The 22,836-nt window shown below is 38.6% G+C and overlaps 1 protein-coding gene across 2 annotated transcripts in view; it reads left to right on the top strand.

Moving 5' to 3' along the window:
- The first annotated feature begins 980 nt into the window (after positions 1-980).
- LOC145683788 (uncharacterized) overlaps positions 981-22,836 on the top strand; it is a 25,388-nt gene continuing 3,532 nt past the window's right edge. Inside the window, exons 1-3 of one of the 2 annotated variants that reach the window (XM_081755368.1) lie at positions 981-1,063; positions 18,140-18,306; positions 21,167-21,410. In XM_081755368.1, coding sequence (XP_081611494.1) covers positions 18,204-18,306; positions 21,167-21,410 — 347 coding nt within the window. In that variant the 5' untranslated portion in view covers positions 981-1,063; positions 18,140-18,203. The remainder of the gene's footprint in view (positions 1,064-18,139; positions 18,307-21,166; positions 21,411-22,836) is intronic. The other variant, XM_081755369.1, reaches the window with a different exon arrangement.

Below are 22,836 nucleotides of genomic sequence, written 5' to 3'. Positions count from 1 at the left end.
CCTGTAATTCCCTTTTAGTGGAATCTGCCATGAATGTAAACGTTAATGAAGGCAGAAAGAGTTAAAGGAAGGGGAATGAAAGGTTAATAGGCATAAGAGAATGTGATCAGGAAAGGGGAGATAGCATACGGTTTTTTTAGTTGTGTTTTTTTTTTGAAGGATAAAACGAATAGAAAATACCACCACCAACTAATATGAGAGAATATTTACAATGGTGTTTGTGAGAAATATCTCGGGCTAAGCAATGAATCCATAGGAGGAGATGCAGGTCTGGATGGAGTGGTACATGAATCAGGTGCAGGATCGTGTGGCGAAGGTGTTGATGCACGGTGTCCTTCCAAACGTGTTAACAGAAGGCGCTCTTCCCCATTGTTGTGAGTGGAAGAAGCATGTAGGCGAGGATGCGTGAACTGTGACGTAATATTCGAATTATAGAATCTGGAACGTGGTTTGGGTCTGCCATATCGACACCAACAGAGGCAAAGAATAATGGATATCACACATCCTACAGTACTCACAGCACTGATAATTGTAACCAGAGTTACCATATCGAAGGGGGTTTGGGCCCTCACGGGATGGACTGCAATAAGGCCAAAAACAGAGACGAGCCACCTGAAAGGGAGAAAACGAACTCGTCTTACAGGTAGTCTATAATTGAGCTATTAAAACGAAATGCAAATTCTAGTTCTATGTTTTTTTTTTTTTAATATATGTCTTGCCTTATGGCTTGCAATAATTTACTTCCCAAGAGGGAGCTGTACGAGTTGGAGGAAATAACACAGTTAATTTTAGTACAGAAGAATTCGTTGACCTGGTGAAGGTCAAGGTGGGAATTCCTTCTTGGCAGGATGGCCACCTGACTGGCGCAGGATTCACTGATGCGTGCGAATGCACTTGCATTGTGAGGCTCCTGACTACGACCGTAAAAGATCAGGAAGGAGGGGGAAACCCTGAGTGAAAGTATTTCCCAAGCTATGCAAATTAAACGGGGTCGTACATTAAAGTAATTAGTCTAGTGTGTGCTGATCACGTTGTGGGGACGATGCTCGAAGAGGATGGCACGGTGAGTACTAAAGTACTATTAACTTACACTTCAGTTGGGCGCGACGCGAAAGATATTCTTTTATGTGTTTGTATATGGATTCGTGTGTTGTGTTTGTACACACGAAAATGTGTATCGGGAAAACGTGGGAACAAATGCATTTAGTGGAGTGAAAGGCAAGGAATGTAAGTTTATTGCCACGGAAATAAGCTTACTTATTGCTGTATCTATTTATGAGATTTTTTTTGTTGCATAGAGAGAAAGAAGAAATGGGTGGGTGTGGGAATAGGGCTACATACAACCTATGTTGTATTTTCCTGGGGATATTTTAAAATTTCTTTTTTTTTTTTTTTTTTTTTTTGTAAACTCAGAAACTCAGCCTATGCTGAAGTCTATCAAAATCTTTCTCCTTCTTCCGAAAGAAATGCATTTGTTGCCTAAAGGGGTTTTTAAACTACACGGAAATTATGTGTAAGAAACCTAATGGAATATATATCGTTGTTATGCGTAACAGTGTAGTATATATATTTTTTTTGGGGGGGGGGGTTCATGTAAATCAAATGAATGAATGTCCCGTCTAACCGTATAGTATTTTATGCGATTACGTGTTGTTCGCCGAGAAAAGATCCAAAATATTGGTTAGAGAGTTTTGTATTGATTTGTAGTTACTTTCGCATAGGAATTGCACAAATGTTGATCGGAGCGAGGGAAGTGTGGGGAGTAGCATATGTGAGTATGAAGTGTATTAGATACTGTAACTATTATATTGACCATTTTGGGGGTCAATGTGGTGGGTATTCCCTCGAGATTCCAGGGGGACCAGAGTCCTTATAATCTTAGGGGGAGCAATGTAATTGGTGCACTCGTACAATTCGGGGGGAACCAAAGCCCTTAGAATTCAAGGGGGTGCATGTCTCCCTTGAATTATCTATTGTTTTTACACAATCAAACCTTTGACAGTGAACAAACTCGTTCTGTAAGCAGTTATGTTGGAAAATGCATCATGATATGACATTAAGCGGGGTCCAATTGTGAAGTACCGTGATAAACTTACTGAAGCCCGTGGGTATGTGCCTAAGTTTTTGCCTACTATTGAGAATGAAAGTAAATAATATAGCGTATGGAATTCTAAATAAGCTATTCCTTGTATGAATAAATGCATCATATATGTGTACGTAAGATCATTTGTCTCTGAAAGGGAAAGAGGAGGGTAACATACGGTAGTCTACGAAGCGTGTAGGATTACTCGTAGAACGAATAGCTGCACAAGCTGCATATACACTGAGACGTGTCCGCATTAGGTATAAGAACCTAAGTAGGCACGTAACACGCAATAACAAGCTGGTTTATGAAGTAGTGGCGAAAATGAAATTAATTACACCTGGATTAGAAAACCAATATGGCTGCTACGCGTATGCACGCTGGCGTGGACCAAGCAGTCATTATGTATAAGTGTAAAAATGTGCATGCAATGGCTGGAAATAGTCATTTGCTCCGTTTTCGTCTACGAATAACCTACATGGGAGGGGCCTGGGGGGAACTACGGCACTAGATAGTGGCGGAGATAGAGGGGTAGACACGGGTAGGTGGGGTTTGCGGAACCTCAGGATGATAAGGCAGGGTATGATATATGTGAAAACAAGAGACAAAGTCGGGCGTTTGAGCATATATATATATATATATGGTGCATTTATACATGGAATGCTACACGATTACTCTGCTACCAATGAATGTAGTTACAGATATTGTCTGTACTTCGTCTGAAATTCGGGACTCGGATTTTCATCCGGTATATACAGTTTCAGACGTGATTTTGCTATTGGGACCTGTTGACCGTTCATTAAGACCATATATGAATTACCATCGAGGCGGCTATGAATTTCGAAGGGGCCATCAAATAGTTGTTGAATACTCCTGCAATCACCGGGTTTGGCATATATGCGTTGCACCACGACTTTAGATCCAGGAAGAAACTCTGTCGGTTGCTTCTTAGAATGCAATTTTTCGCGTTGCCGTTCAAATATTTGATTCCTTCGGTATAACACGTAGTCCCGCGTTTCCCGTGCAAGAGTTAGCCTCTCGTGATTGCTTAGTTCTTGGTCGGGTGCATTAAGCACACGATCAATAATGAACGCAGGTTCGATACCAAACAGGATCGAGAAGGGACTGACGCGAAGTTCCGTGAGGGGTGTCTTATTTACACTAGCAGTGGCGGTCTGTACAAAGTCCGGCCATCGTGCGTGTTGTTCCTTGGTAAGGAAACGCAATGCATTCTGGATGGCTCCGATTCGATTCTCAGCGTGCCCCAAAGTTTGATGATGGTGGGGGAGGGCGTAACGAACTTCTACCCCCATGCTTGCTAAGAATTGCCGCGTTTTTGTGGACTTGTGGGATGTTTGTTTGTCCATAAAAAGGAGAGATGGACAGGAGTAGGGCGTCACTATATGGTCCATAAAGAAACTAATGAAAGCTTCTGACGTTGGGGATCTTACAGGTGCAGTAATAACAAATCCACTGGCGTGGTCTGTCGCCAAATAGAAGTACTGATATTGATTTGGTTCGGAAGCGATTAACTTCCCGGCCAAGTCAATGGAAAAGCATTTGAAGATGGTGTCGTGGGGTAGTTGTTGCACTGTTTCGACAGACGGTTTATACGATCTTTTAAAGAGAGAGCATTCGTGACACCTGGCTAATTTCCTATATAGCCATTGCTTCATCTGCGGAAAGTAATACTTTGATTTAACTAGCAGATGTAATTTGGTAAATCCCGGGTGGGTTAATGAATGCGTGTGTAGTTCATCAAAGATCGAATCCCGTAATCTGTTAGGAACGCAGAGTACTAGTCTGTCGTTAGGTATGGCCTTGATTTTCCTATACAGGATACCATTCGAAATCGTGAATTGCTTTTTCCATTGGTTATATTGGCGCTGAGAAGTATCTTCAGTTTGTAAGGCGCGTATAATCTTCCCTAGAAATGAGTCCTGGCGCTGTAGTTCACCTACATCAACTCGTTTGTCGAGAGCCAGCATTTGGTACTCATGCGGGGTTTCTTCCGCTTCCGCTATCGTTTCCTGCGTAACCGGGAGTGGGTTCCTACTCATCATGTCTGCCAATCCGTTCTTGCTTCCGGTCAAATGTTTGATATTAAAAGAGAATGTGCTAAAGAAATCTCGCCACCTCAGTAATTTGGGACTAAGGTGATTCGAGGTTTTCATGGCTGTGACCGCTAGTGAGTCGGTGTAAATAATGAATTCCTGTCCAATTAAATATTTATAGAATTTTTTTAGCCCAAAATAGACCGCATATAATTCAAGCTCATAGATGGGTGGGGGCGTCTTCCTTGGCGGATGACGGGATGATGCAAACTGCACCGGGTGCCAGTCTGCATCAGAGGCGCGTTTCTGTAATAAACAGGCCCCGACGCCAATTAAACTGGAGTCTACCACCAGGGCATGCTCCGTATCTTGGGTTGAATATATCTGAAGAAGGGGTGGGTTAGTTAGAGCCTGGCGCATTTGTTGGAATGCACTCTCGCATTCATCTGTCCACACCAATTTCTTCGGAGATCCTTTTAGAGCTTGATAAAGCGGTGCTAGGTTCAGTGAGATATTGGCAAAGAAAGTTCGAAAGAAATTCACCGAGGCCAACCAAGACCGTAATTGCTTGACAGTTTGGGGCTTGGGGATGCTCAAAATAGCCTCGATCTTAGCTGGGTCTGGTTGAATATGACCTGCTCGGATTATAAAGCCAAGACACTTTAGTGTTGTCACGCCAAACATTGATTTTTTGAGATTGAACAAAACCGAGTAACGTTGTGCAGTTGCTAGTACTTTCTCTAGACTTACCAACAGTTCGTCAAACGTGCGCGCCCCTAAATAAAGGTCATCAACATACATAGTAAGGTGGTTGGGATCCACGTTTTCAAAAATGTCACGCAAAATGCGTTGGAGCATAATCGTGCTGTTAACATGCCCCATGGGCATGGCTGTCAGTTGGTACATGGAATGCTTAAGATTTAGGGACGGTACGGAAAATGCAGTAAAAGGACGGTCCTCAGGGTCTAAGGGGACCTGAAAAAAAGACTGCGATAAATCGAAACAGCAGTAGTACGTAGCGTCTGCTAGGTTCTCAATCACGTCCGCCATATTGGCTGGGGAATCCCGGATTGGATGGCAGGCAAGATTGAGTCTACGTAAATCCAAACAAATGCGCAGATCGTCAGAATTAGGTTTTGGAACTACTAGAATATTATTCCGAGTTGCTGAATTGCTTAATTCAATAATGCCCATCTCTAATAATTTCAATACTTGTTGTTTTGCCCTAGGCCGTAATCGGTGTGGCACCGTAAACATCGGGGATCGAAAGGGTTCTCTAGATTTTAAGTCAAGAGTGGCTTCATATGCATCTATATGGGAAAAATCAGTGTCAGACCATTTGAAAACACTGGCATATTTAGTAAGCACATCCCTTAATTTCTGTTGTTGTTCATTACTCAACTCTTTGTTAATTTTGAATTGTTGTGAATCAATAAGGTGACCAATTTTCGCAAGCCGTTCTGTAGTTTTCTGTTGTGCATGCTCAGCAGTCGGTGTAAACAACTTACGTACTGTGTTTACATGTAGCGACTCAGGAATGTCTGGTAGAACAGACGCAATAGCCAAAGGCGTTCCCTTGTGAAAGTGCTTGGGTTTGGAAGCCAGATTTACAACGGGAACCGCTATGTTGTCTGTACTAGCTACTGTGTGAGCAATAAAGCAACGTTTTAGGTTGCTGTTAATGGGTGTGTGTATGTGAACAGCACTGAAATTGACACCTAACGGTATATCAAGTGGAATGAAAACAACTGAGCGTGGAGGGACGGTTGTGGTTTGTTTACAAACCAACGTAAAGTGTTGATTCGTCTGCACTTTCGAAGCAACTGCAGGAGGCAATTGAGTAGAGCCTACGGGTATATTCTGATCTGAATTTGGACGACAGCCAAAATGACGTAATGTGAGTGTATTGTTCTGATATTCAATTGCGGCTTGATGAGTTTTTAAAAAATTATTAGCCAAAATAATAGGAAATTTAGGAATTGGAATAAGCCTAAATAAAACCGTAAATGATTTTCCGGACAAATTAATCTTAATGTATGCTGCATACTTAAGCGATAACGGTTTCTCGCTTACACCATACAGATTTGTTTCCATCTTAAATACAGTCACATTACGTGGTAAGGCTGTCCACGGTAACAGGGAGCTCTCTGCTCCTGTATCAATCAGAAAACGGCGTTTTACGTTCCCTATCGAACCCTGAACGTAAAATAATTGGCCTTCGGATTGTAGTGGCAGGGTGAGAATGGTAGGAGATAAGGTATCATGGTTAAGGACTGGCGGTTGAGATGGACTTGGAGGGGCTGGCTCAGGAGCTGACGGCTCCTGAGGCAAATTCAGTTTTTTGGATCGGGAACTTGTTCGAACGGTTTAGGTGGTTGGGCTGCCGGGGGAGGGGAATGGGGTGGGAAAGCGTAAGGAGTCGGTGGGGGATATCCGTAATACGGATATGGCGGGGCATACGGAGGGTATGCCGGCGGAAATTGCCCATAATAGGCGTGGTAACTATCATTGCCTTTTGGAAATGTATTATTTTGCTTCTTCTTCTTCTTCTGGTTCTTTGCTTTGGCCTGCTGGGCCAAGTTCGATTCCTTGTTCTTGTTACCCTGTTTGGTTTTTGGCGCAGGAGGCTTATCGTGCCGATGATTACACTTAGCACAATTAGTACATGCTTCCTGGCTTCTGTGGTAATCCTGCTGATAGGATGGAGCAGGAGAAGTTGCGCGGGGGGTGGGGGGGTCTGGATGAAGTTTCTGCAAAATGTACATGAGCCTTATGGGTATTGAACTGAAGCTGTAACTTGTCCAGCTTATCCATTATTTCGGCGTATGGGTCTGCTTGCCTAACCTGGGGAGTAGAATATACAGTGGGGTTGGCAGTAGCTTGCGGGGCCACTGGGGAAAGCTGAGGGTCACATGACACGACCCGCTGTTCCGCAATGCGCTGGTGTAATAACAGGTCAGCTTTCTGCCTGGTAAACGCTTCCTTAATTAAGGCATCAAAATTCGTGAACGTCTTTTGAGAAAAATAATGCATGTGTTGGGGAAGCATAGCAATAACAGCATCTGCCATAAAATCTTTAAAGGGAAGGGTGGGATTATACTTATCTGCCAGGAACTTCTTCTCAAATAAGTAGTGCGTTAGTGGTTCGCCCGGGGCTTGAACTCGCGATCTATAGGCATTAAGTGCTGTTAATGGTATCTGACAAGACCCAAATTGCTCCTCAAACGCTGCTTTCAAACCCGCCCAGTCTTTGTTACGTAAAGACTCTTCCTGTGTCTTGTACCAATACAAAGGCGGTCCACTTAAGCATGTGGGAAAGATAGCTTTAATCCGATCGGGTGTCCACGCGTTGATCTCGGCCAAACGTTCAAAATTTGCCAAAAATCTGTCAACACTTTCAGACGGTCCATCGGAAAATACATCTAAGGAGACAGGGGGAAGGATCATGGAAACCGGTGTTGCACTATTAGACCTACTTTGTGATCTAGTATTAGCCATAGTAGTGAAAGTAGCAAAATAAAAGATAAAAATTGCACTGAGAGCGAATCACAAGTTTAAGTAACCAACACTACACATAGAAATAAGGCTTATGCATTACACATAATTATGTTCAGGCAGTACAATCATAAGTCCTCTTATTCATTTCGGGGAGCCATATCACAGATAAAAAGGTACTCTAGATCACAGATAAGAGATTACTCTAGGAGTATACCCCATTAATAGTATCTATTTATCCATATCTGTGCTTACCTCGGTCATATAGTATTTACTGACTGTGTGAATATTAATATTCACTTAACCTTACGTGGGAGAAAGGGGTTATAGTTATTTTATGAGAAACAATGACTACTCAATAATCTACCTTTTGCTATCTCATTTTATTATGTGATCTTATCTACACAAGATGTGGGTGTGACTCTTACAGGGCTATTCTAGACCCGATAATGACTACGGATTAATATGTGAGTCACCCACTTGTAAATAGAATATTAGCATCATCTCAATGTTTTAAATAACAGACGTAATTATCCATCAGCGATACATAGATTGATATACAAACCAAAGAGTGTATAGCATTACAATAGAATACTGCTATTATTATTATAATTGTTACTGTTATTATACTATTACTCGGGTTTATCATAACCTACGGTTACGAGGACTGTGAGAATTGCATTGCCTGACCATACTGATGTGTGAAATTAAGAAAAACCATAAAATATACAACTTACATGTTCTGGTCCACCAGTTCTGCTGACTTAACTTAGAAGCGTTAAGACGAGACTCTCGCGTATACTCGAGACGAGACTAAACCGCGTTTTCAGATGCGAGTCAAGACCGACCGAGACTCGATCTAAGACTGAACAAAACTGAACCCCCTGGTTTAGAAACCAGTAGTTTTTATATTTGCCTTATTTGTTATTTTTCTTTCTCGTGTCCTTCCGGGCCAGTACATTCTAGACTATGAAATAATAGTTTTGTGACGTATGCATGGAAAACACAGTTTTTACACTTTCACTGAAGAAATTGTTTTGTCGTATGGGTATTATTCAGTTTCCTGGTGTCCTTCTACCTGTTTTTGACCAAACCAATAATAACTTATTTTTCACTTTGGTATTTTTCCGGGTGACATTCACTTTTAATAATAAAATGTATGATCTTTGAAATTATAAAAATTTCGATCAAACTCGATGTTATCGTGATACAAGATTATGGGGGAATATGATAAATTATATGAAAATTTGTAAATTACCCCTAAAATCAGACTAAATTTGTAGAAAAGTCGGGATTTCGGGAGGGGTGTCTGGACTTCCAGGATTCACCCTAGGTGTGCAACCCTAGCAAAACCGTAGATCAATCTCCTTCAACCCGATGCTCTGTGTACTCCTACGAGTAGTTTGCTTCTTGCTCCCATTCTTAGCAAACCTGTTGATCAAGAATTTTCAATTTTATACTGTATAACGTCATAGTATGCTTCTCTCATTCTCAGTAAACCCATGATCAGGAATTTTCAACTTTATACTATGTGACGTCATAGTGTGCTTCTCTCATTCTCAGTAAACCGATTGATCTGGAATTTTCAATTTTACGCTGTGTAACGTCATAATGTGCTTCTCTCATTCTCAGTAAACCCATGATGAGGAATTTTTAATTTTATACTGTGACGTCATAGTTTGCTTCGCTCATTCTCAGCAAACCGATTGATCAGCAAATTTCAATATTATACTGTGTGAAGTTATAGTTTGACTCTCCGTTCTCTGTAAATTCATAGAGCAAGTCATTTCCATTTTGATGTAACGTTACAGTAAATCTATTAGATCAGTCATACCGAATTCTATAATTGTGAAGACTTAGTTACCTTCTAATATTTTCAGTTAATCCATAGATCAGTCATTTTCAACTCTATGCTCTACTTTATGCTCTGTGTGATATCGAATCACGTCTTCCACTCTTAGTAAACCCATAGATAAGTTATTTGAAACTTTATACTTTATGTTGTTACAATTTCCTTCTCTCATTCTCAGTAAACCATAAATAAGTCATTTTCAATTCGATCCTCTATATTCTCATACCAGTAGCTTGCTTTCCGTTCACCCAAAGCTTAATTCTCAAACACTGTTTTAGTGTTATGATTCATAATATGATTATAACACTAAAACAGTGTTTGATTCCTTAATGATTCTTAATGATCTTAAGACACTTATGATTCATAATATAAAAATTAAATTAGTAAAGTGATTGTACGAACCCAATGAAGAGTGTTTGTGAACGTTTAAAGATACGCAAGCCATTACAAAATACACACCGAAATGAAATGAAGTATTTCAGTTTAACGCAGCGTTTCCCAACCTTTTTCAACTTGCGGCACACTACGACTGTAACTTGAATTCTCGCGGCACACTCATATATATTATTATTTGTAAATATAAAATACCGTGGTATTTTTTTCTGTGATTACTGATCTCACAGAGAAGAAAGCTCGATCACTGGTTTTCCCCCGTGCTAAATCATTATGCTTATTTTACATTCTAATTTAAAAATAGAAAACAATTGCAATGAAATATTGGACTTAGGTTCTTAAAACTATGCTTTCTTTTTCGAAAACTGTATCCAACATTCACTAACAAGAAAGATCACTAAATAACGAACGAACAAACAAATCTCTTAGTTTTAAAACACAAATGTAGATAATTTGTATGCATGTTTGCTTTGTCGAAATAATTGAATGATATTTTAAAATTTCAAGTTACGAAATAGTCTGCAACAATAAAGAAGCAATAATAGTCATAACAATGATAACAAATACTTTTTTTCAACATTAAAAATATACAGAAAAGTAATATGGTACGAAACTTAAAGTTGTAGATTCATAGTAGAGGTTCATAGTAAATGTGAAATACAAATATACATTTTTCTTATGATGTCTTGCAATTTGATTCCTATAGAATTAATAATTTGTTTCGATTTCCTCGCGGCACACCAGCGGCCCATTCACGGCACACAAGTGTGCCGCGGCACACCGGTTGGGAAACGCTGGTTTAACGTCCTACGACTATGTCCTTTAGGCTAAAGAATATTAATAATTAGGCTTCGGATTTTTAGGTCCCAAAAAATTCAAATTAGGATTTTAAAAAGTGCATTTTAGGATTTTATAGGTTTTTTAAAACACCGTTTAGGATTTTTAGCGTTATATTACTGAAAACGGAATATTACTACACTTTAAACACTTTGTTAGGTATTTCATACTTAAATGGTAACCTTAATTTAGTAAGCTTTATGCTAACCAGTCTTCTGCGTAATAAAAATAATAAAACTCTCCTTACCTTTGACTTTTTTGATAGCTGAAATATAGTTTAACATATGTATGGCCTGTCGTACTATAGTAGTAGTAGTGCTAAAAATAAACTTGCTGCCCCGTTTATTCACAATCGCAGCCGCAAATTACAAAGAAACATGCTGTGTGAAGGAAACCTTGTTATTGCATTGTTGACAACTGGTTGACTACGTGTTTGAAAGTATTTTTCAAGTTAAAAATAACTATAAAGAATCATTTAGGACGTTATAGGTTCTAAAAGCTAATTTAGGATTTTTTTAGGTCCTAACCCCCCAATTAGGACATTTTAGGTCCTATAAAACTAATATAGTTCTACTTATAGCAACTTGAAATGTAAAGAAAACACGAATTTTTTGCATTCACTGTACAGGAATAAAATAGGTTCGAACCTAAGAATCCGGAGCCTATTAATAATTATTACAAGTAAATGATAATGGACAAAATAGGTGGAATGAAAATTTGGGAGGATACAGAAGAAAACCCACGGATACGATGTTGCCTACTATTAAGCTTACCTGGACAGGGATCGAACCAACTACCCCACGCAAAAGAGGTACCCAGGGAGCACACTGACGTACACTGTACGTATTATTAAGGGGTCGTTTGTGAAAATGATGTCTTGCAAGATATTCTGACGTTATTTGTACGCATCGAATATGGCAGAAGAATGACGTTAACTACGACAGAAAAAAAAAATGAACATACACTGCACGGACCATAATAGTGACAAAAATTACGTCAAAAGTGGGACCAAAAATAAACATACACTAGAAATATGCGAACCATAATAGTGACAGAAATGACGTTGTTAGAGGGACCAAATTAATTAATGGAACACGCATGGTCAAAAGTTCAGCTTGACGTCCGGCATTGGAACGGTCGTGTTTGTTTGCATTTTGTGTGTTTTTGTTGTCATTGAATTCTTATGAAAACTTACTGTATTTATTTTAATTTGAAGAAACATGTATGCTGTAGTTGAAGAAGAGGTACCTATAGGAGACAGCAATTCGATTGCAGTTATTAATATGCGATGGTTAACGCCGCGAAAATCGGAAATTTTTTGGCCACCTTACAAGTCGTCATCGAAATAAATGAAATTTTTAAGTTTTACGTCCCACGATTATGCCGGTTAGGCTAAAGGAGACGGTGATGATAAGAAATGAATCAAATGGTGGAATGAGGAAAGTGGGAGAACCCCAGAAAACCCACAAGCACGGTGTTTGTCTACCACAAAAGCCACACGGCGGGAGCCGGGATCGAACCAGGGACCCCAAGCACCGGAGGTGAACGCTCTACCACTGAGCTACCGCGCCCCGCTCATCGAACTTCGAATCACCTATACAAAACAGTGAACCTCCAAATGAAGACGTACCTAAATGCCAGTCGGGCGTCCAGATGACGTGATATTTGGTGACATCATGACGTACCATATGACGTTATTTCATGACCTTCAGAAGACGTCACAAGTGACGTCCGGTGCTACATGAATAAGCGCTCTATTACGGAGCCGCGCCGTGTCCCCCATTTCAACAAAATATAGTTTTTTAATCTTTCGTGGACTATGTCGTGTCGCGGAAGGTTCTCGATAACTTCCAGATGAAATTAAGTGACAATAATCAGGACATATATTTTGTACATATATTTTTAAAAATGAGACCAGAAAAAATTCAAGGGGAGACGATAAAACTTTTATTTCTCGTCTCGTGTCGTCTCCTGGGCAGGTCCATATCCACGGGGGACTAGGGGGCCGGGACCCCCTAAATTTTCACTGCCCCCCTAAAATTTTCACGGTAGGCTTGCAAATGAACTATAATATGGTGATAATGATACAAATGATACAGTATAATATGGTTGGGTCGGGTCCCCCTTAAGTTCTACCGGCCCCCCTACATTTTTGGGCTGGCTACCGGCCTGCTCCTGGGCAACACTAACTACCTTTTTTCCAAGTAGCAAAGCGTTTGGGCGTACTGGAGGAACATTAAAGCACCATGTCTCATTTATTTCTAGTACTCATTTTACTCTAGCTTGAATAGTGTTGCACTATTATATTTCACTTAAATGGCTAATTTCTAACATAATATAAGATGACGTCACAGTTTGGTGCACTTCTTCTCAGTAAACCATACGGAGAGAATAAGGAGCAGTCAGATAATCTGACGTAGCATGCAAACAAGAAAGTCGGTAGCATAGTAGATGTTTTCTTCAAGTATAGTTGCACTGGCACGACCATGGCTAAACGTACACTACAAACACTTGTTTCATTCGGTTATAATATTTCCTCCCTTGTCTTCCTTTGCTGTAATCTTTCTGCCATTTTTCTAATTGTAAAATCATGCTCTGACGTCGTACATCTACAAGCCGGAAATGATACTTATACTATGTATATTATTAGATGGTTGAACGGGAATGTAATGTATTCTTCGATAATAAGCTTTAAATTCCTGGTGGGAGTTCATGTTTTACGGAACCCACTGAAAACTGTAGATCAAACTCTCACATAGCCTCGGTGCTGATAGGGACGCCAAAGACTAATCGAACCAATCAAACCATTAAATTAACAAATAAAGCAGGAAGTTTTAACGCAAAGAGTCCGGAAGACATTCTGTGATTGGTTAATTCATGTAGGTATAATTTGATTGGATTACTATCTGACTTTTCAGCATCTAAGGGTCACCGTGGCTCAGTGGTAAAACGCTTACTTCTGGTGTGTGGGGTCTGTGGTTTGATTCCTGGGGAAGTAAGTTTGTATTGACATCATCATCTCCGTGGGTTCTCCTGTTTCCTCCCATATTCTCATTCCACCAATTTTTCCATCATCAATTCACTTACCTTAGTCATTGTCTCACTTAGTCTAAAAAGACATAACCGTGTAACGTTAAACTCAAAGATTTCATTTCATTTGATTTCTCTTTCCAGCACAGAATCTCTATGATATGGAAGATGTAATTTCCAAAACAGATTCTATTCCAAAGTATTGTTTCTTTGTAAAAAAAAAAAAAAAAAAAACTGTTTTGACTATACATACTACACTTTTTAAAATCAAAATTAAATTGTTGTCTCTATATTCAGTGAAGATCTTTTTAAGGTTATTTGTGTATACGAGGTGTGATCGGAAAGTAATGTTACAAAGCCTGCACTAAAACGTGTATATATTGTTTCATACAACCAATACAGTCAACATATACTACATACATTAGGTTATTTTTCGACATAATTTCCATATCGGTTGAAGCACTTGTTGTCTCATGGGATGAGTTTGAAGATTCCGTCCCGCTATAAAAATCCTGTCCTTGCATGTTCACCAACGTTGTCACGAAGTGTTTCACCTCCTCGAGTAAAACGAAGCGACGCCTTCCAAGGTGCTTCCGGGCTGTAGGGAGGGTGGTCGATGATGTCCCAGCGAAATTGCTTCAACAGCTTGATGGTCTTCTGGGCTGTATGTGGGCGTACTGTGCCGTGCGACCATGCCAATGAGACATTACAGTCTCTTTTGTAAACCTCTACCAGCTGCCGGTGATTTCAGTCGCTGACTCAGAGACATCGAATAACTGAGTTGACTTTTTCACGAGTCCAATTTTCCAAATGAGTCAGCATTCATTCTTTACCTACAACTAAGGCCATAGGTGGTGCGTGGCTGAACCTACCACACACTCCTCATTCCTCTATAACAGACCAAACTCCTCATTCCTCTATTACAATTACCACACACTCCTTATTCCTCAATAACAGACCAAACTCCTCATTCCTCTATTACAATTACCACACACTCCTCATTCCTCTATTACAATTACCACACACTCCTCATTCCTCAATAACAGACCAAACTCTAGAAACACTGGCCTTATATCCTTAGTTTGGGATCCTTTGTCGTATATATACAGGGTGTTTGAAAACAACACCGATAGCGTTTGGGAGCTGATTCCTGACATCAAGATAAGACAAAAAGTATAGACCAACCTGGGTGCACAAATGCTTCCTTTTGGAGTTATAGCCTACCGAAAACATGAAAAAATGAACTTTAAAGGTCCATACCTCCAAAACTATGGGACCTACCGTAGTCGGATCAGTACTTCACAAGGAACTAGCATGTGTGACATCCAAAAATACATGTTTCAGAATCCTAATGTACTCACGCAACATTTTTGTAGGGTTTGTTGAAAAAAAAAAAAAAAACATTTCTCAAGATATTGAATCATGACCCACGTGCAATGAAGTCAAGGATGCTAACAATTTGATTACAGGACTATTATCTAATGATCAGTATGAATGTCTCTTGCATGTGTGAAAAAAATATATCAGTTGCAATAGTTCTTAGTGACAGGACATGACCTACAATCCAGAGTATGCCATTCATACCTTTGGCTTGACTTCCCTCTCCGTTAATGCTGGCCAGACCAGAATTCTTTATTATTATTATTATTATTATTATTATTATTATTATTATTATTATTATTATTATTATTATTATTATTATTATTATTATTATTATTATTATTATTATTTCAAGTATTTCCCCAATTGCTCTCACGACAATGAATGGACACAACCCTGCCAACATCATTTGATAAGTATAAATGCTCACTCATCTGTGCTCGGACCAAAACTAGCGCTAGTGTATGTGTGTGTGTTTGTGTGTGTGTGTGTGTGTGTGTATGGCCAAGTTGGAATTCGACAGAAGAAAAAAGTTTTTGTTGGTGTCACAGTGTCGAAGAGTAATTGAAGAGAAAGTTAACATTTTTAATTTAATGTTTTACATTCATCTCTTCAAGTTAAAGAAGACGGATGAATTAATGAAATTCAATGAAGAGCTGGTAGTGTGAGAATGTGTGAGAAGACCGTAGATTCCGGAGAAAACTCATCGACGTGATGTTGTTAAAAACAAACTCACATAGCCAGGAATCGAACTAAGGATCTCACGTACTAGAGGAAGAGATAAAACTCTTCCATATTTATTCTTTAAACTTAACTTTTTAACTTATTTTGCTCTTATTTATTTCTTCCTTATATTTAATATTCATATCAGACTCTATAGGGACAGGAAGACAGAAATACCGAGGACAGTTGACAATATCCTTGATTTTCAACGGAACTTGAACTCACAACGAATACCATTGAACCACTATCTCCCCAGGAGCTTATTGAAGATTTACTTGAATTAAGGTGTAGCACAGGGCCGACTCTATCATATGTGCAACACATGCATTTCCATAGGGCGACAAATTTCGAGGGGCTGCAAAATATGTCTATATTATTTAAAATAAATATTTCTTGTTGGAAACAGACTTCATGAGGATGGTTGTTAAATTTACTAAGCTGACCTTCTATTTGAATACTACATTTATAAATCATGTTTTGGTCGCATTAGTTTAAGATCACATGGACAGTGCTAAAGCAAATGATCAAACAAATTCCAGCATGAATTGCATTATTGTTGTCAAATACAAGAATTCAATTGTTGGACAGTAGTTAACACCTGCTCCATTTAGTTAGCTACCACTAAGATTAGGGCCCGAAAGTTGAGGAAAAATCTTTTTTTTTTTTTTTTTTTTTTTGCGAGTGCCCGAAGACGATGTTTAACATATGTTGCTTTTGGGTCATTGTAGGTCAGAAAATGGTGGATTTTATTTGTCCTTTTTTGCCTTTTTCGGCGTTTCTTTCTGTTTATTGGTCTTTTTAAAGCTTTTCATAGGTCTTAACTTTTTTTTTTTGCACCATCTTTCAACAATAAATTTACTGGGCATTAACTCGAATCACCACCATCTCTTAAACATCATTTCTTTAGTAAAGAAAATTTAAAAGACATTCTTCAACGACTGGAGTGTAAGACCAAATCTATAACAATCACAAGTCAGATAAGGAGGCGTAACAATGTCCTGCAGCAAGGGGGGTTGAAGGTGGGGAAGTTTTCTTATTTTAGTTTGTACTTCAGTTTGTGGAAGAAGCACAGATCGTTGACATACCAGGAGGTTGGATTTCTTTAGCATTATATTCATTAAATATGTAATTCTGACTAAATTGGGTCTTAGTTTTGCGTCCTTTTTTCAGTTTTTAGGTCTTTTTTATAGATATTTTTATGTCTTTTTATAGGTCCTTTTTAGGCAATTTTTAGGTCTTCAACTTCCAAGCCCTAGTAGTTATCACAGTTTTGATTTGATATGAAAACTAATCTTGTCTTTGGCATGAACAAGTTTCTTAACGAATGTGGAAACAAGTTTTTTTCCTATTTTTTAAACAGACGTAGAAGGAAAAATCAAGAAATAAAGATAAAAGATCTAGTTCCACTGGAATTGCAAACTGATATATTGAGATTGAAGCTCGATATTGAATTTCATAAAAAAAAAAAAAAAATCACTATCTTTCCTCTACAGGTGTTTGCCTTATCTTTCACAAACATAACAGATTATTATTTAAAGGAACAACAGAAACTACAAGATTGTATTTGTAGTGTTTAGGGCTTTGTGAGTGCGAGTACTTTTCCTTCCCTTCGTTGTTCATGATGAGGTAACATACTTAAAATCGTGGCTTTTAAGATTTGTTCTTTCTGCAGAAAGAGGGTCAAATTATGCCATTGCACGAGGAGGCGAATTGAACACGGCGGCCCTGGAGTAGCGAACTCCAGTCTTGAAAGCTAGAAAATGGTAAATTAAGCTAATGTGCTGACCACACGTTAACTAAGTGTCGTGTGGCTGGTTCGTAACTTTTTGTGGCGTATAACGCAAGGAAATACAAGTTTAATCACAAATAAATGGAAGATGACTAAAACCTAAATTAACTATATTAAACGACCAAGAGCAGTTCCACCTCACGAAGGTCATCAACTTCCGATACCATCCTTGTCCATTCTAGAAAGAGTAGTTCTTTTTTTTGTTGTGTAAGGTCAAGACATACGTTACTGTACACAAACTGGAACTGGGAAAAAGAAAAAGCATTCCCGCCTTTGTGTATAATTTGTTGTAATGATATAAAGCATAAAACATATTTAAGAACCGGAAATACCAGGCGGAAGGTAATATAGTTATTTGGACTCGTGTATAAATATAAGAGAACTTCCGATGACCACCAATACTTTTGGAACGTTGAAGTGAATAGGAACAGTAGCAGACCAACACCGTTGGTGGCTGCTGTTTACATACAGAAAGGCTTGGATTGTGTTTACTGTTTTTGCAGTTGGCTTAAGAGTCTCTAGTTTGATTCTCTTTGTGGTTCAGAAGTCATCCTAAGAGGTTACAGAATGAAGTGCTGTGTTGTTCTTCTGTTGGTTCTATCATTGGTTCTCCTGGCAACTGCAGCTTCTCCGATGCAGAGGGCGCCCGAAGATCGACGATACTTACCAGGTAAGAAGTAGGGCTAGGGCCAGTGGCGTATTTAGGGGGGTGGGCTTCCGAGCTTAAGCCCCTCGGAATCTTATTTACTATAGTAAAGTATATGAAATATCTTGCAGAATTTTCACATTTTCAGGCAAAGCCTCCCCGAAACAAAATCGTAAATACGCCACTGGCTAGGGTTAACATTTTTTTGGTGGAGAAAAAGTACTAAAATGGGTGGTAGAAAAAGTTTATGGTAGAAACTTAATGTAAGGAAAAAATATCAATTTTAATAATTATAGTATATAAAGCAAAGGTAATTTTATTTTTTTCTAAATTCTAAACATCTAAATATTTTGTCTCTTGAAAAATATATATTTAATTGATCATCGAAACGATGTAAATGAATATATGGAGGCCTGATGGGTCAGTGGTAGAATGCTTACCTCTGATGCATGGGGTCCCTGATTCGATCTCCGGCCGATAAATAAGCTGTGGTGTACAACATTATGTTCGTGGATTTCCTCGCGATTCTCCCACATTCTTATTCCACCAATTCCTACGTCATCATTCACTTACCTTAGTCATCGTTTCCCTTAGCCTAATGGACATAATCGTGGAACGTTAAACTGAAAAAATTCATTTCTAAATGACTATCACGATTTAACCTTCGATTTGTTGATATATATATATATATATACAGGGTGGGCCATAAGTCCCTTACCACCCCTTATAAAATCCGTGTTCGTGGAAAATAGTGAACAACAAACCATGTAGTAACATAGTAGGCCGAGGGGGAAGTCGGATTGTGATGGTGACCAAGATGGCGGCCATCTTGAAAGCCGCCATCTTGAATTCACGTCAAGATTTTTAAATGGGAACATGGTCATGTGGCATATCATTTTAGGCTAGAATTTAAAGGCAAACACAGTGGTGAAATCGGTTTGTTGATATCTTAATCTGTTCAAAAAGTTACAGGCATTACAGGTTACAGTTAATATATATAAATTTAAAAATATTCATCTTAATGTTGTAAAATATCGTACGTTCTCTACTTGCCAGGAGTACTTTATTAATACCCATTTGAAATTGAAATGGTTCCCACAATGCAACGAAAGTGATATCAGCGACCCTGCTATCTGCAGTCGTAACTAATAGCATCGTCTGCTACTACTTCTTCTTCTTCTATTACTACTACTTTTACTACTACTGCTACTTATACTATTGATCCGTATAGTAAAACTGCACCCTTATTTTAGTGAAAAAAGTGTTACGAAAATTTTTTAAAAAAAGTTTCCTTCAGCCGGGTTTGAACCCATGCCGAAAGTAATTTCCATTTCTAACCTGCCTTTTTCTTAAAGTTAACTGATTCACTGAACGTGCCTCATTAACTTGCTTTACTAATTACTACATTCTACTTAATATTACTTGCTTTTTACTCCTTTAACTTGTTTTACCATTAACCGAGAACGACAGGGACACGAGCACAGAAACATCGAGGACAGTTAAAATTTCAAAGGCTCTTCCACTGGGAATCGAACCAGGAACCTCGTACACCAAAGTCACACGTGCTAGCCACTAGACCAGCGGGAAGGGCTGTCCGCTCGCCTACGAGGACCGACAACAGTTGACGTTTGCTTTCCTCTGTATGTATATGATGCTTCTTGATGTCTTATCTGTATCGGCCAATAAGATCAGAAGATATCTGAAACGTTTGGGGTCCTCAAATATGCTTACTGGCAGTAGCTAATTGTATCAAATCCTTGCACTCTTGAATTATTTGATTCGTTCTTTTTCCAGTAGTTCGTGCTACCCGAAGTGCTTTGAGTGGAGGCGCCACAGTTTCCAGTCACGTGATTATGTTTCAGCGGAAATAACAGCTTAAGTCATGTATCTACATATTACTAAATTTTCTGATTGTTACAGATTGTCATTTGTTACTGGTGAAATAGAAATGGGCGAGAAATATCTCATTTTTTGTGGCCGAATGCTGATTTAAATTTAAATCACTTTCTTAGTTATTTGGGTTTTGTTCTTGTTGTTTATTGAAGTTTAGTGTCGTTGCCCGACTTTAACGGTGACCATTTATGTCGCATATCCCATACATGTAAGGGAATATTTGAAATTCTATTTGGTCAATGCAATTGATCTAGCCACCTATTTCAAAAAACACAATTAAAAACTCACTTACATGTATGGGATATGGGTAAGGGCGCCCATGTTGTGGTTTCCAAGGGGGGGGGGCAAGTATAAGCGACATTTCAAATATAGTTTCAAATTTTGATGTAACAATTATAAAAAATATATTGGGTTTTCGATATTCCGAAGTACAATTTTCTCTAGGGGGTCGAGCGCCCCACCTTGACCCCCTGATGGGCGCCCTTGGATATGGGCTATAGAAAGTTAGAGAGATTATCTCGACGAAGTTCGTTAATGGAATCAATCCGTTACAATATGAACGCATAACGACGATTTTAGCGATGCCTCTTTATTTGTAATATTTTAATATATATAATGCGTATTATAATAATCGTAAGTTCCATATGTACTGCAACTTCCATATGTTATGTTCTATGTGTACTGGAATCTATTGGAAACACAATGACATGAGTATTGGTGTAAGTTCGTCTTAGTTAGAGACAGGCAAATTAACAAACGGGTTGGGAACTTACTATCCAATCTATATAGCAGACTTATAACAGTAGTGTCGTAACTCTAGAATGGCAACTATGACAGTTAGTGCATTATGTAGATACGATATTTGTTTTGATGCCTAGTTTTCAGAAATACTAGAATTACATTTTATAATATCAAATATTATATTAACAACTAAATACATTAGTGCTTTTTGTTACAATATCGTTTTAATCGGAACCTAATTTCTTTACAGAGCCACCTGTAATGCCTATGTACAGAATCAGAAGATCGCCGAAGGGTTTCTTTCCATTCGGAGGCACATCTGCTGGTTCTAAAGTAGGAGCCTACGATAAATTTGGCGGAGTTGGAGTTGGCTCTTTTGCCAGCGGGCATGGCCCTGGTAGCTTCTCTGCTAGTAAAGGCTACGCAGTTGGAGTGGGACCTTTCAAGTTCGCAGTATCCGGGAGTGTGTCGAAATCAGGAGGAATTCTAGGAAGGTAAGAGACGATTATTAAAGCTTCACTTCATGTTGGGAAAATAGGGTAGACTACAAAATTATACGAAGTCACTACTAAAACTGGTCATAGTTATGGGCGGTCGCACTATGGGTGAAGTGGGTGCAGTTGCACCTATGTGTTTGGCGTGTGTTACTGCTTTCTATTGGAATATAATTTAAAGTCATGTTTTCATTCAACAGAAGAACGTTCGTTATAAAATCTCTTGTACTTAAGTAGTTTACATTGTAAAACACGTACTCTTACTTAGATTTTATTAGATACTTAGACACTTAGGCGGTATTCAGAGAGAATTCGTTAATCTAGGTTAGTCACAGACTAGTTAGTGGCATACTAACTCTTTACTAAGGAAGATGTACGGCACTTTTTGGTAATCAGAGCCTACTTTGAGTACAACTAAAAAGTTGATTTGGGTATGATTATGGTATTGGGTATGATACCTCAAAGCATCGGGTGAGAAAAATAAATGTGGCAACTACGGAAAAGTAGATGTGCACATGCGTAGCCTGTAAAAATGAAAATCATGAAATCCGAAATTTGAAATATTGTGTCGCACAAGCTAAACCGTGGCTAAAAGATTACCCTGTGCTCAAGATTTATTAGTCACATGTGATTAACTTCCTCAACTACTACGTCCTAATTACACACTCTGAATACTTTTGATAATCATCCTTTAGTCAAACCCGTAGTAAGGTAATAATAAGACGTCAAAACGACTCTGCATAAGGCCCTTAGATTTTATTAGATATTTCCTTGAATACATTCGTAGTTTACAAGTATGTTTATCTATGTATGCAGTTTCTTTAAATATGGGCATACACATGCTACGTACATGTTAAATATGGGCATTTATTACGTACATGTTAGTATTTTTGGTTTTAGTTTTTCTAAACCGTTCCTAACCTGTACCCTCATTACCAGAATTCTTTGTCCGTTATTGGCCGTAGTAGATTTGTAACTTCCAGTTTCAGTAACAAAATGAGATCAGAAATCGAACTTGATATTAGCATTTAATGAAGTGAAAATGTGTGTTTAATGAAAAGAAAAATGTCCTAAGATGATACTCTAACAATTGATGGATAGTTCTAATTGAAGTGAACAAAATGATATGGTAACTGTAAATTCTCATGCGTAATATTCGAGAAAGTCGAGAAAAACGATTTTTGTATACCTAAAAATTGATGCTGTGTTATTACCACGTCACCTATTAAAGATGACCTGATGTTAAAATATACCGTCATTAACCTTTTTATCATAACACTAGAAACATGATAGTTGAAGAACTTGCTTAGCCTATGGACACTTTTTATATTTTGCTGACACAAGCGAGTATATTTTTATTTTTGGAAGTGAAGAAGGACATATTCATATGCCAAATCACTATGACCCCCTCTCCAACTCATCGTGG

Source organism: Thermobia domestica, chromosome 4 (assembly GCF_964235325.1).
Source record: "Thermobia domestica chromosome 4, izTheDome1.hap1.1, whole genome shotgun sequence".
Classification (NCBI taxonomy): Eukaryota; Metazoa; Arthropoda; class Insecta; order Zygentoma; family Lepismatidae; genus Thermobia; species Thermobia domestica.
Note: the sequence above shows the minus strand (reverse complement) of the source record. Positions and strands in the feature narration are given on the sequence as shown.